The sequence below is a fragment of the Styela clava genome, chromosome 13 (assembly GCF_964204865.1).
Source record: "Styela clava chromosome 13, kaStyClav1.hap1.2, whole genome shotgun sequence".
Lineage (NCBI taxonomy): Eukaryota > Metazoa > Chordata > Ascidiacea > Stolidobranchia > Styelidae > Styela > Styela clava.
In genome coordinates, this window is record NC_135262.1 from 3,214,925 (window position 1) to 3,230,459 (window position 15,535).

At 36.6% G+C, this 15,535-nt stretch overlaps 1 protein-coding gene across 1 annotated transcript in view; it reads right to left on the reverse strand.

Annotated features, from left to right (window-relative positions):
• Nucleotides 1–7,796: 7,796 nt before the first annotated feature.
• Nucleotides 7,797–15,535, reverse strand: part of LOC120333291 (P-selectin-like) — a 35,721-nt gene continuing 27,982 nt past the window's right edge. Inside the window, exons 26-31 of the mRNA XM_039400687.2 lie at nt 13,757–13,851; nt 12,840–13,025; nt 12,019–12,130; nt 11,297–11,448; nt 9,616–9,779; nt 7,797–8,863 (exon numbers count right to left, since the gene is read on the reverse strand). Coding sequence (XP_039256621.2) covers nt 8,693–8,863; nt 9,616–9,779; nt 11,297–11,448; nt 12,019–12,130; nt 12,840–13,025; nt 13,757–13,851 — 880 coding nt within the window. The 3' untranslated portion in view covers nt 7,797–8,692. The remainder of the gene's footprint in view (nt 8,864–9,615; nt 9,780–11,296; nt 11,449–12,018; nt 12,131–12,839; nt 13,026–13,756; nt 13,852–15,535) is intronic.

Genomic DNA, 15,535 nt, shown 5'->3' on the forward strand with positions numbered 1-15,535 from the left:
TCCTGTATTAAAGGTTGCACACCCCTGCTTCGAGATATTATTGAACAGTGGCCGATTCTATCCGGATTTGTTCGGGGCAAAAAGCACGAGTCAGCGAAGAATTATGTCATTATACAAGAAATTGATATGTCAAAATGCCCCTAACCTTTGGCGAACATAATGTGCAGGTTGTATTCATCACCAGTGGGAATTTTAAAATTCTAAAATTTTTAATTGGCTTGTAAGACCATATCAGCTAGTCTAGTGGGTCCGGCCGATGGCCGGAGAACGTGGGCTCTTACGAGTCTTTTGGTTCTAAAAACCGTTTCAGGTTACTAATAATCGCTATGTATGGAACAGGAAAAACGTTTACATTGAAAAAAACCGGGGGTGCGGGTTGCCCGCCCCCTAAAAACCCCACCCTCTGGCTACGCCCGATTCATAAACCTAGAGAAACAAGCATATACTGTATTACAGACACGAACACAACTTGTGTTGGGTGTACTATTGAATGAAAGTTCCCAATTGGAGGCCCGGGGACCGCAGAACAGTTAAAGGGGACCACAATGGTAGGCGAAAAACCGATTTTACCTCCCCCTTTACAAGAAAACTCCTAGTTCTTACTAGTTTCATTTCTTGATAAGGTTCTTCCCAGTAGATAAGGGTATTTCACGGGGTGTTTTCTATTTGTCCAGCATGGATGTTTGAACATAATGAGATTAAGAATCGAGCAATCACAATACCACTATAAATACCGCTGGAATGATAAATAGGGGGCCATGAGTGCTAAACGCCGTCGGAAGGGGACCACGTGATATGAAAGGTTGGGAACCACTGGTTTAGAGTTACATTACATTCTCTTATCACAAAATTTACTGCGACACCATTTAGCTCGTTAATGCGATAATTGTTTAACCGTTTCCATCACGTAATCTGTTTGAGCTGAAATATATTGGGTTTTAAGAATTCTTAGTCATCAATATTAGATTGAAAAGATCTTCGAATATTTGAGAAAAAAAATCACTATCCAGGTGTCTATTCTGCGATATGACGCTAACAAATTACGTATTAAAAGAAGATTTTACGAATGCATTATTAATTAGCGCAGTGGTTCCCAACCATTTTTTTGGTCGCGGCTCACTAATGTGCTCTTTAAATATTTGCAGCACACCTATCACAAAACATGAACATTTTCTACTCCTAAAGCCATTTTGCTATAAAATAATGAAAAACGAGGAAGATCAGATAAGGGGAATTTTATTCGTGTAAATACAACATACCATATATTTGGTAAAAGGTATAAAATAATAATGGTGAATGTCAGTGGGACTGTTATGCCTGACGCTCTCTCTCCGGCTGCATGGGTAATACGTGACGCTTTGCCCGCCTTTCCCCGATCGCGTTACGCCGATATTCTTATCACAAGTATTCTCACTTTTGCACAACTTAATTCTTCTTTGTTACAATTTAATATGTTTCTCTCGTTGCCAAAATCATTCAATATTGTTAATGTCGGCACTGGCGAGAGAAATGAAGAAGGCAAACAAAGTGTATTTCATCAAAACAAATATTTATTATCGCTAAAAACACTAAATTGGTTTATTAAAGTTGTTATAAACCATTTCCACAGGTGGACGTATCTTTTCGCGTTATGAATTTCGTGCAAGGCCCGAGCATAATTTGATGGCGAAGATCATAACATTTACTATGTCAAAACGCTTATTCGATTTTCCAGAACGTAGAAACTATCCGAAAAAGATAACCGTTTTTGTGTTTGAGATATGAAATAGTCAATTCCACCACGCTTTCGTGAAGTAGTGCAATTTACTAAATTTAATGAAGATTTTATTAAGTGTCATTGCATCAGCGTTTGGACTATCACGCGTTTTGCCAGATTACCGGCGTGATTACAGATCGCAAGGGTGGGCAAAATAGAATATTCCTTTTGAATTAAATAATTTAAATATTTCAACGAATTGTCGAACATTGAGTATTTTTAATATAAATACGACAGGCATCCTGAACGCTAGACATTCTAATGTTGGTGAGCTATTTCCGCCCGTCCTCTTCTTATAACAAGGACCAATTCTTACGCAACGGCATAATTCATTATAACGAAACAATTGCAAGAATTTGCATGTCACATAAATCTTCATTTTTATGGGTTTTGGAATCCGTGGGATAAAATCTGAGTTAACAGACAGGTGCGCAGCATTGCATAAATACCTATGGCATAAAAAAATCAAAACCGCCAAAAATAACTTACGCAATTCGGTTATTAGCATGACTATATGTAATTAAAAAAAGGATATATAGTGACAGATTTGTAAACTTCTTAACATTTTAAATAGTCTGAAAAAATTAACGAAACCATTGGTTCCTCTAAAGCTGTGACCCATATGAAATAATACTGAGTGTTACTACTTGGGAACGCTGTGAACGTGGGGAAAATAAACGCTTTTGGTCGATGATGAGACAACGCCGCTGCATCGTATCACCTCGTGTTATCTAAATTACGCCCTCAAAATGCAGAATATAATTAGCCATTATGATCGTTCCAAGTTTTTTTTTAATCAACTGCTGTAATATTATATTAGGAATTAGCCTAACATATATTAAATAAATTTTTCAGCCTAAACAAAACGATTTTTATATTTATAATGAGAATTAATTATAGTCAAGACAAACGAAAATAGTACCTTCACGAATATCTTTTCTTCTCAGAACAAATTATGACATCGTTAAAATGCCTGTTGGCGAAGAAACTGTGCAGGTGGTATTTATACAAGGGAAGCGGCCAGAAAATTTTAATTGGGAGGGGGATTCCCAAAACCGTGTCAGCTAGCGGGTCCGAAAAAAGTGGATTTTTAAGGGTCTTGGGATCTAAACACATATGTAGGATATAGATTTTTTTCAGAAGGTTGGGATTTCGTCCCTCAACCCCTCAAACTGCGTTCGATTCATATATACATGCATGTATCACAGAAACGAACACAACTGGTTTTAAATGAAGGTCTAGGTCGGCGGTTTAAAACGGGGGCCCGCAGAATTCCAAGAAGGCAACTGAGCTGTTGGACGGGGGTCACAATGCTAAGCGCAAAGCCGATTTTACTTTTCTCTTCACAAGAAAACACCTCGTTATTCTGGTTTCATTGATTAATAAATTTATTTTACAGAATGTTTCCAATAATTTCCTAGTTCCATCGCTTGATAAGGTTATTTCACAGAATGTTCTCATGTATTTGTGAATAAATTGTTTGATCATAATGAGGTTAAGAATCCATCAATTAAAATAAGACTATAAATACCACTGGAATGATAAACAGGGAGACGATGAGTGCTATAAGCCTTCGTAGGTGTGCCCCTAAAAGGTTGGAAGCCACTGGTATAGAATTACATTACATTCTCATATCACAGAATTTACTGCGACACCTGTGAGCTCGTTAATGACATAATTATTTAACCGTTTTCATCGCCTAATCTGTTTGAGCTGAAATATATTGGGTTTTAAAAAGGAATTCGTAAACGAAATCTCGGCGGCTAAATGGCAATTTAAGCAATACTGCTCGTTAGCACATTACGAGGTTTTATTCTAAATAAATAATTAGTAATCGTAGGACATGTGAGAAACAATCATCAATATTAGATTGAAAAGATCTTCGAATATTTAGAAACAAAATCAACATATTCAAGGTGTCTGTTCTGCGATATGACGCTAACAAATTACGTATTAAAATAATATTTTACGAATGTATTAAGAATGATGTTCACGTTTTGTGATAGGTGTGCCGCGAATATTCAAAGAGATCAATAGTGGGCCGCTACCAAAAAAGATTGGTAACCACTGCGCTAATTAATAATGCATTCGTAAAATCTCTTTTTAATAATTTGTTAGCGTAATGTCGCAGAATAGAAACCTTAAGGATAGTGATTTGTTCCTAAATATTACGAAGATCATTTCAATCTATTATTGATGATTGTTTCTCACATGTGGTATGGATTACTAAATATTTATTTAGACTAAAAAACTCTTTATATGCTAACGAGAATATTAGTCGGAGACCGAAGACTTATCGATCGAAACTGCGGTTCCGATTCCTCTCCTTCGTGAGATATCGCGTTCATCTAACAGACAAATACCTATTAACATACTTACCGATCTTAAGATCGATAAGTAACTAGCAATATTGCTCAATAGCATTACCATTTAGCCACCGGGATTTCGTTTAGGAATCCCTACTTAAAACCCAATATATTTCAGCTCAAACAGATTACGTGATGGGAACGGTTAAATACTTATGACATTAACGAGCTCACAGGTGTCGCAGAAAATTTTGTGATATGAGAATGTGATGTAACTCTAGACCAGTAGTTCCCAACCTTTTATATCACGTGGTCCCCTTCCGACAGCGTATAGTACTCATGGCCCCCTGTTTATCATCCCAGTGATATTGTGATTGATAAATTCTTACTCTCATTATGTTCAAACATTTCATGCTCGACAAGGTGAAAACACCCTGTGAAATAATCTTATCAAGTGGAAAGAACGTGGAAATTCCTTAAGAAGAGAAAAGTCAAATCAGATTCGCGCCGGCATTACGGTCCCTCTTCAACTGTTATGCGGTCCCGGGCCTCCAATTGGGAACTTTCATTCAATAGTACAGCTAACACAAGTTGTGTTCGTGTCTGTAATATATGCTTGTTTCTCTAGGTTTATGAATTGGGCGTAACCAGAGGGTGGGGTTTTTAGGGGTCGGACAACCAACCCCTCTTTTTTATGTAAAAAAGCGTTTTTCTTGTATATATCATACATAGCAATGATTAGTAGCTTAAAACGTTTTTTAGAACCCCAAGACTCTTGAGAAACCACGTTTCCGGCCACCGTCTGGACCAACTGGACTAGCTGATATGGTCTAACTTGGCTATCAGAAATTTAAGACCCCTCCTCTTTCACACCCCTTTTAAAACCCCGGCTATGTCGCTGATGATGAACACAACCTCTACATTACCTTCGCCAACAGCTAGAAAATTTTTAACAATGTCATCACTTATTCGGGGAAGAACATATGCAAGCGAAAGTACTATTTTCACTTCGAGCTCATTTCCATCCATCTCGTTTGGTTCATGGGGTGAAGGGATTATAGATAGGAAAAGTCCGGTTTCCAGTAAATCGTTCAAGAATAGTGCAATATGGTGTTGAAAAGACGTAAGAATTTACGTCTTACTGCAAGCAAATGCCGCAAAATTGCATTACAAAAAATGTTAAAAAGTAATCCATAACACATGTGAGAAACAATCATCAATAATAGAATAAAAAGATCTTCGAATATTTAGGAACAAAATCTCTATATTTAAGGTATCTATTCTGCGCTATGACGCTAACAAATTACCTATTGAAATAATACGTTACGAATGTATTATTAATTAGCGCATGTGTTTCATGATATATATCGCCTTGTCTGGTATTTTCTGGCACTGTCAGTGCTTGTACAAGACTGAATTGCTAGTAGCAAATTTTATATGATACTCTGTGTTTGAATCCGGTTTCTTTCCTCGTTTGATAAGAAAGTAAAATAGAATGAATTTTGAAAACAAAACGGTCGCTATAAATCAGATGCTGAACAATGGCAGTTGGAATTCCAGCGAATCCGCAACTAACAACACGTTTATGAAAGATAATTCGACAGCGGCATCAAATCAAACATTCAACATTAGCGATGAAAATTCAAAAGATTACTTGATCAATGTATTACTGGCGTTATCACAAGCAGTTGAAGCAATTCTCTTTTTAGTATCCTGTTGGATGTTAGCGAGTTTTGTTTCCTACTGTATTCAGAATGAGAAATGGAAGAGAAGGCAAACAACATCATTTTTCAATGGAAGACTTTTGCACATTCTTTATACGATAGTTCTAGTATTCGTCATTCAAAAATTTCTGATAACGCAAGTATACATTCAGGCGCCCCGTGGTTCAAACTCTTCATTTCTATGTAATGTACTCGATACTGTGGTGAAGATTTATTACTTGATTACAACATATCTTGTATATTGCTTCTTATGGATGAGACAAAAAGTAGTTTATAATGAAAACCCGACTACAGGAAAATGTATCAATTTCTTAAGTTGGGGAATATTTGCGATGCTTTCTTCACATTTGATTATACTTATAAACGTATTTATTATATTTGATCGTCAAGAGCCGATATCACAAGGATGTGTGATAATTAAAAGCAAATTTAAACGCTTGTATCCTATCATGTACATTCTGATGTTCTTAGCTCATTTCGGCCTTCTTGGCTTGTTCGTCTACCCAGTCATGAAAAATACCATGGAATATAAATCAAGAAACCATGACTCTAACTGGATCACGCTTTTATGCAATGCAGGAACTTTGCAGCCTGGTGAAATACAAAAAACTATTCGGCGTTTACTGACCTGGACATGTGTTGCTGTTTTCACGGACATCATATTTATTGTGTTGAATTCCCTCTTAATTCCAGAACACTTTCCTTCTTCAATCCGCTCGGCAACAGCAGATATTATGCTTTTTGTCAATGTCATCTGCATATTAATGACATTAAAAGATAGATGGCAAATATTGAGAGCTTACTTCCCGAGGAAACAAAACAAGGTTACTGACATCCCAAACAAGTTAACTGACATCCCAACCAAGTTAACCTCTTTACCGCAGACATAGGGGCTTTGTGACGGAAAGAAACAAACATCTTGATTCTTGATGTGAGGCCGCATAAAGCAGCGGTTCCCAAAGGGTTGCGAAAAATATCAGAATTGTATTAAACTTAGCTAAAATATGAATGAATATTTTACATATTGTACTTAATATAAATGTTTTATTGTTTCTTATTTTAAATGATGTGGATATGAATCAATAAATTCATTTTATCTTTTTGTCGTTTACCGTTTGTTAAATTACCTTTTGTTTCGTTGTCCGCCTCTATTGTTACGTAACATAGAAAATCAGAAGTCAGATTGAGTCATCGCCACGTGTCACATATAGCAGAGGTAGCCAACACACCGATCGCCACGTCTCGACTGGTTGATTGAGTCTGATGAGTGAATTTGATACCATACCCCAAAAATTACAGTTTCTTATATTGATCATTCATAAAATACGTCATCGACTCTGGTCACAATTACATTATTAAAAAAATGGAATTGAAGTCAATTCGCTTCAAGTATAATCAGCTAATTAAACTTCACCGGTTCACGGACTATTGCTATAAACCTTATTCAATATCGTGTCTATCTTATATGACAAGGGTGGCCAACCTGACTTCGACTAAAATCTTTTAAATATCTCGCGGTCGACTGATCGATAATAAAGTTATACATAAAAGCGAATGAGTATTGAACAAGCAGATAAGGAAGGAATAACTTCACATATGAGTTTTTTTATGTTCAATTCAATTTGTTAATAATGTAATTGTGACCAGAGTCAATGACGTATTTTAGTGAATGAATAATACTGTATTCTTTTGGAGCTCAAGATATGTGTGCACCAAGATGGCGCACAACCTGAACAGAGTATGTGTACCACGTTAGGGTTCAGATTGTGCGCCATCTTGGTGCATATATTTCGGGAGCGCCATTCTTTCTGTTTTATAACACACAACAGGTGCTGTATGGAACTGTAATTTTTGGGGTATGGTATTAAATTCACCTATCATACCCGATCGACCAGTCGAGACGTGCCAATCGATTGTTCACCTCTGCTATATGTGACACGTGTCGATAACTCAATCTGACATCTGATTTTTCTCTTCAGTCCAATTTGGGAAATAAAAATATATTGCTCATTTCTGTGATTTGTTAATTGTTTATTTCAGAAGTTGTGCGAATAATATAGGAATTGAGGCAGCCAAGTTTCCACGAAAATAATATTAAAGTCTATTAACACTTTTAGGTCAAAATTGAAATTGACATGCATCCTGCCATGGTATTTGAGGTAATAGATTAGCCTTACGAGGTAGAGAATATGAAGACGCAATTAAGGTAACACAGCAAAAGGTAAAATATAGAAAACTGCTCAAATTTGGACAGTTTTAATCAAGTTTTTCACTTGGTGAAATTGAAAAAAAAGAAAAGTAATCCTTGCAAATTCCTGCAACTATTTTATACACTCTAATTTGCTCAATCCAAACACAAAAATTCGTCGCGCTTTAGAACTCTGATTCAACATTGCTAGACGAGTACTTACAACAAATAATCGAAATATAAATAGCGCTGGGCCACTTCAAATAATTTCAGAATCGATCGAATCTCGAGGACTTGAAAAATATGTGATTGTATGCCTGATTTTATTGTAATGAGTCCGACAAACACACAAATTACTGAATTACATAAAATCCATCACTCAAGACAGTTCGCTAAAACATTTTCGTCAATAATTCACCAGGAAAAAAAAGAGTCGCATTTCAGAATTGTATTTCAAAAATATGGCTTCAATAAAATAAAAAATTGGGGGGTTCACCTCGACCTTTGACGGACAAAAAAAAAATATGGCAGCGATTCGAAATTTTTGTCTGAACCAATTAGTATAATTTAATATCGATTCGAAATGCCCAGCCCTAAATATAACTAATCCAATCCTTTACATATATAAGTCCCTAAAAGGATAAAATTCAGAAAATTCTTTTAACCAGTCCAAATATATGCAGCCTTTTTTTCTTGAGGTAATACTCTAATATTTCTTCTACTTGCACGGTTCTCCACAAATGGTTCTACTAAGTCTCAGTGAGAAAGTGTCATCCAGTCCTTCGAAACCTCCAGATGCAATGACAAGATTCTCGTCTCCACCGGCGATATCCTGAAGCTGCCCAACATCGAGGCGTCCACGTGGTGGCTCAATACCAAGAACAAGCATCTGAAGAGGTACAAATAAATTTTCCATTGGTTATTGCTTGTTAGCATTTTTGTTAATTGCTTGGCGTTTATTATTTTAAGGCAGCTGTATATTAGGTAAATGAAATAATAAATATTTTCCTCTCTCTAATGATATAAAATTTAAATTTTGAGAGCTGAGTTTATTGATGACTTTTTACTGGAACGATCAAATAGTCACAGTGCATAAAAACTACTCAGTTCGTTCAAATTTTAATGGATTCTTTGCTAGCGTTATGTGCAAGTCCCACTCCCGCTTTTGTACAGTTAAAGTATTTTTAATGTGTGCATAGTATGGTTTAGGTAAAAATGTGTTCATGAATAGGTTTTATAAATATAAAAAAAAAACTAAAGAACATTAGTTCCCGCTTTTGGAAAACGTCGCCTTAATTCTTTTCGACTAAAAATTAAAAAAAAATAAGCATCTCAAGGTGTCACTGTGTGTCCTTGCACATAAATTTTAAATAGTGCAAGGCAAAAAACATCGTCAAAATTCTTGAATTTCATTGTCTTGAAAAATGCCTGTTTGGTATCAAATGAAATGCAATGGACATTTCCAATTAAACACTGTATAAGTATAATATTACACAAGCAATGTGGTGGGGAATTCCCACTATTTAAATACAGGTAACTATAAAAAAAGAATAGGATTCAGTATTCTGGATTCGATTCAAGTATTCTAGAAGAGTAACTCATTCTACATTGTACTCCTATGTATAAAGCTTAGTTACATACTGTTGCACCCATTGCACGGAGTCCATCTGCTGGAGTTTTGACGTCATCGGCAGCTTTTCCGTCAGTAATGACAAAAACAATGTCCTGAACACCAGGTCTGTTGCCACGGCCTGCCGCCAAACTAACATCCAGAGCGTGCTGAAGAGCGCGTCCAGTGAAGGTCCCTGGTAAATGAAGATATTACAATTTAGACATGTATAAGTACACTGTGTGAGATTTGTACACTGTTGGACTGTTCTGAACTATTGCGGCGGTGTGGCTCATTGCACTAAGCGTTAGGAATACGCTCGCCACTGCACCTCTGATTACTCTGCGTGGGTTCGAATCCCATGCAGGAATAGTTATGTGCGCGAGGATTGCTTGACTACTCGCCGCTGTATGGTGGTTCACGTAACCGCTGGTCGGTTACGGCTTCCTCCACCACCAAGTCCATGCTTCTGAAACAAATAATTGGCTAACTAATCCCATACCCGACATGGGCAGGTAACCGGTCGAGAGGCCGTTGTTCGTCATATGGATAAGCCGTCTTATCGACTTTTCTCTCCGCCAGGATAAATATGTAAATCCTATCCTATCATTTCATATCTCATTGTTAATCGATAAATATTTCACACATCTCTTAGTACAGTGTGACTCAAAAACGAACTCATAAATTTCTTAGTTACTTCTGTGACAATAAAGAAAAATTCATTTAACACTTGAACTTCTGTTTGTGTATGATAATAACAACAGTTTTAGCAATCGAGGACGCTTTGCACAAAAGTTCTCTCTAGATATGTTCTAATTGACCTGGGTTTTGTTTCTTGTATGACAACTGTACATCAGTTGCTTTTTGCGCTTTATATGTTAAAGTAAGTGTGTTGTTATGATTGCTCTTTTCTATACCTACTCTAATCAATTATCAACAAAAACTCTATTAGTTTGTGACATTTTTCAAACAACTATAAAGCACCAAAAGTGAGAATACCGTTACGCACATATATTTGCAAACATACTCGATACTCAAACATTGTTCGAAGAATCTACATTTAACTAAAATAGGAGATGAAAATGCAAATGCCCTCCCATATCAAATGGTATATATTTAAAGAATGGCGCTCCGATAGTGTGTGTACCAATATGGAGGTAATTAATTTTGTTCGCCTACTTTACATCAAGTTGTGTAACGAAACTGAAACCTATGGGCAGGGGGTATATTCACCAGGCTAAAACAATCAATCAATCGTTCATTTGTCATCACAAAAACAAGTTGAAACAAAACTGTTTCAATAAATAAATATGCAGTACTAATTGTGTTATTTGTGTGAAGGACCCAAGAAGGTCTTCAAGCAGCGAAACCTACTGAAATCGCTGTTTCAGGTTAGAATAAAAGTAACATGAATGAGGGATAAAATATATAAACCCTATGAACCAGTCACAACTGATGTAAATACAGAAGTTGCGAGAAATATTAGAACTTGTAATAGAACTAAAATAAAGGAAATCGGAATAAAATTACGGCCTAACCCTAACCTGGTACTCACACTACGAAAGTACCGAAAGAATAGTCACATTTAATCTTGCTACATCATACGCATATGAATCCACTTGCGCAAAAGCATAGAACAAGAAAAGGTAGTCACGCATAATCCCAAGTGATAGTTGCGTATTTGTTTTGAAAACTAAAAGAAAACAAACTCACCGCTTCCATCATATGGAATTCTTCCAAAAGAATTGATCAAAGCGTCCATATCACCAGGATGACTGTCCAAGAATATCTGAGTTTCTGTGTCCACATTACGATTGTATCGGAAAATCGCAAAATTTGCAGCATCAGGGGCAACAACAAAAGATCTAAAAAAATGGATTTTAAGGAAAGTTAGTAATTACTTCTCCAATTAGGTGTTTCATACACTTGCTCTTAACTAGGTATTATGCATCTCATCGGTATGGGGTATCACACTAAGTGTTTGGAGTACGATTGCCATCACAGCTCTGATTACCCTGCATGCGTTGGCAGGTTCGAATCATGTCAGAATAAGTATGTGTGAAAGGATTGTTGGATCGTTTTTATTATTATATTGTTGTAAAAGAATGGATTTTCTCTTTAACTCCTATACCAATTGTTTCAAAAGTTTTAGTGTTTAAAGCTTGTTGTGGTAGCGAAAAAGTCATTTATTTCAAAAATGTCTGCGGCCCTGGGTTCATTTTTCGCTTTGAAGTTTTATGTGGTGATGTCTTTAAACTAAAAAATTGCAAGCCATGGTATTGTGATCACAACTTAGTGATCTGGTGGTCAGACTACCAGTACTGTGAAAGACTTGATACTCATACGTTTTGGTCTTTGTGTCCATATATTTGGGCATAAAGGTCTTGTCTTGAAATTAGAATCATACTCACAGTACAACATATAAATTTACTTACCTGATGATCCCTCGGACAAAGTTGGTCAGTGAAACCCAGTTTTCAGCTCCGATTGACGATGAAGAATCAAGAACTAGAACGATATCCATGACAGCATACGGTGGACAGGGCCCTGGATATCGAATATAAGAAAAAATGATAAGGTTGAGCATAGGATAAGATTGTATAAGATTGTTCACATGGAATGAGTTTTAACAGTAATAATACTATTTTTTGGATTCTGCAATTATCTGACTATCAGCACGTTACAAAATTTCGTATTAGTTTTACGCAAAGCCTGTCATGTTATTCTAGATCACGTAGTGGCATACATACAAAATTTTGATTCTAAGCACTGGCCATGGCCTCCCTGTTTAGCGCAAGTGGGGGCTACTTAGTAGCAGTGTGGTGCATCGTGCTAAGCATTAGGAATACGCTCGCCACCACGCCTCTGATTACCCTAAGTTGGTTTGCAGGTTCGAATTCCATGCATGGAAAGTCATGTGCAAGAAGATTGCAAGACTCCTCGCCGCTGTAGGGTGAGTCATGCAACCGCTGGTCAGTTACGGCTTCCTCCCCCATTAAGTCCCTGCTTCCAATACCTAATGACAGCTAAGCATAAACTGGTTCGACGACAGGCCGTGGTTCGCCATGTGATTAAACCATCTTATTGACCTTCCTTCCCCGGGATGAATATGTGAACCCTATTATAAATCCTAGTAACGTACCAGTACATATTTTCTGAAATAAAGGAACCTGTTGTTAGTGACTTTGATAAAAAATGAAACTGTCCCCAAAATTTTGAATCCTAGCTTTGGGTATATCTATTTATTCAGACTTACTGGCACAGCAAGGTTTTGGCACATTCCAAAGTTGATTCGGTCTACAGACGTTGCTGTCTCTCTCAGCTGGATACAATTGATAACCTTCTTCTTCGCATCGGAAATTACAAGTTGATTGGATATTCCAAGAGTTTGTACAAGATATCGAACCGTGCTCCAAGGTTCCCTGATTTTCGCATGGAGTAACTAATGCAGACATAAAAAGTTTTAGAATTTCTTGTGAGGTTATAGTTAATTATGGCAGTCTTATCAACTTTCCATTCCCCCAAGATGAATATGTAAATCTCATCCTAATGTGTTCAGAAATCTAATTGATACTAATCACAAGATTCTGCTATAAACAATTTTAATAAAAAGAATATAAGTAATGATCATATTGATCAGTGAATCAATCTGAATGGAATCAGTCTAGCCCAATTTGATATTGTAGACGTTAGAGCATTGGTTCTCAAAGTGGGGTCCGCGGTCGCTTAGGGGTCCGCCAAGTGATTTTGGAGGGACCGCGAAGCAACTTGACACCGACACAAAAGCACTGCTGTGACGGTTTTCATAAGGGATAGTGCTGAAAAACGTTTTAGTATTTACTTGTAACACATGAGACATGATAAGAGAGTAATGGCCCAAACAGAACCCCAAATAGACGAACAGGTGGAAACCAAGCAATTGCACCCATCACAATGAACTGTACTAACAAAATGCAATACATCAATGCTCGATATAACAGGTTCCTTTTCTGAATTTTTAGTGAACCGCGAGTCCTTAAAAAAATGCAGGGAGACCTTTACGCAAAATTTTCCAAAAAGTTTGAGAACCACTGCATTAGAGGAAGGAAAAGATATCTGGCTTGTATTCTGTAGTCGTGCCAGTGTATTTTCTGAGAATCATCAGAATAACCAAGTTCCAAAACTATAATTTACCCAGACAAGTTGGCAATGCTACACTCCATCTTCCTGTGATTAAGCATTCGCTCACAGCAAATCCATCCATTCGTGCTCCTATAGGACATTCGGATCTGGATGAAGAGAATTTTTAAGGTGAACAGAGTGTTTTGAAAAGATAAAGAGGGAGAGATTTTCAACTTCACTGTTTAAATTTCACATAAACTGACATTCACTAACACAAACTGCAAAATTCTATAGTTTCAGTAGCTTCTGGCATTTTAGTGATTGCTTGTAACTTTGCTCAGGAATGAGTCTCTTTTAATTCTTATTGGTTGCAATACTCTAAATCAGGAGTCACCAAACTTTTTTGACCGCGGGCTAGGTATGACTCAAACTGTGTTGAAACGGGTTGCACAAATATTATTGTCAATGCAATACACAAAATTAACAAAAGTAGGAAAATACATTCAATTTATTCAACAATATAAAATCTACATTTCTGAGGACTTGAATATTAAATTCTATAGCGCAGAATATATAGTTCGAGAACATCATAGCAAAACAAATATAGCCTACAAGATTCATAAACAACTATCCTGAGGTTAACTGTTAGCAAAACATTGCTGTCATGAAAATCAGCATGTAAGCAGTAAAAAAGTTATTGTGACTCGTGAAGTGCGTGAGAGATTACAGTACGCTCGACGTTATTTTAACGCAAAAACGTACACGACAGCAGTTTCACCAAAAGCGCGCGCCACGAGTGCATCTTTCGAAGAAAGCAATGCGTCCCTTGATTACTGCACTCAAACTACAACTCCTAAGAAGGTAGAATGGTGATTGACTTATTTGGTCCATACTTAAATTTTAGAAACACAGCCAAAAAATAAAAAGAGTTCACAACCACTACTGAAAATCTGTCTGAGTGACAAAAGTGTCTGAACGTATTCGAAAAGACTTATTGTTATGTCACTATTTGCATCTTGCTGATTCGCCAATGTTACGAAAATAATAAGGAAGTGGCTGGACTTTCACCTAAAATTTTGATTTTTAATGCAGATCTTCCCAAAATTGTCATAAAAAAAAACGGGAATTCAACGATTATCTTATCTATTCATGCTCTTATAGTGCATTTGTATCTGAATATAAATTATTAGTCAAATGCCAAAACTTTAAAATGACTGGCTTTGGGAACATTTTGGATGGAAAGTTTTAACAAAGATTTCTTTTTTTATCTAGGTTTTCTCAAAACTTTCAACAAAACAAGAAACGCCAATTCAAGGAACCCTTGACGACGTCAAATTAAGGAGAAAAAAACTGCCAGATAGAAAAAGAAAGTTCCTTCTCCTCTACCTAACTTGCGCTGGCCAATCAATCGAACACAATTTACAAGAAAATGGTAATTACGCAGTTTTACTGGAGAAGGGAAGATGCAGGAAACCAGAACTGATTATCAAGCAGAGACACTCAAGGTTCCTATATCTAGTTTACAAGGCCATAATCTCATTCCATCACTTATATATATTGAGAAAATATCAGAAAAATTGAAAAACAATTATTATTAAACAATATACTTGATATTGTCCGGTGAAAAAAAAAAAAAATTTTTTTTTAGCATGTCTGTAATCAAGTATGGTAAGTCAGTAGGTTTTATTTTCAAAGTCGGTGCTCCCGAAGTATGCGAACCAAGATGGCAAACATCGGAACGTAACATGGGTAACAGGTTAGGGTTAGGCGATAATTTTTTCCAATTTTCCTTATTTTAGTCCTATTATCAGTTCGAAGACTAGCCAAGAGCCTCCCGTAGTATTCATACCT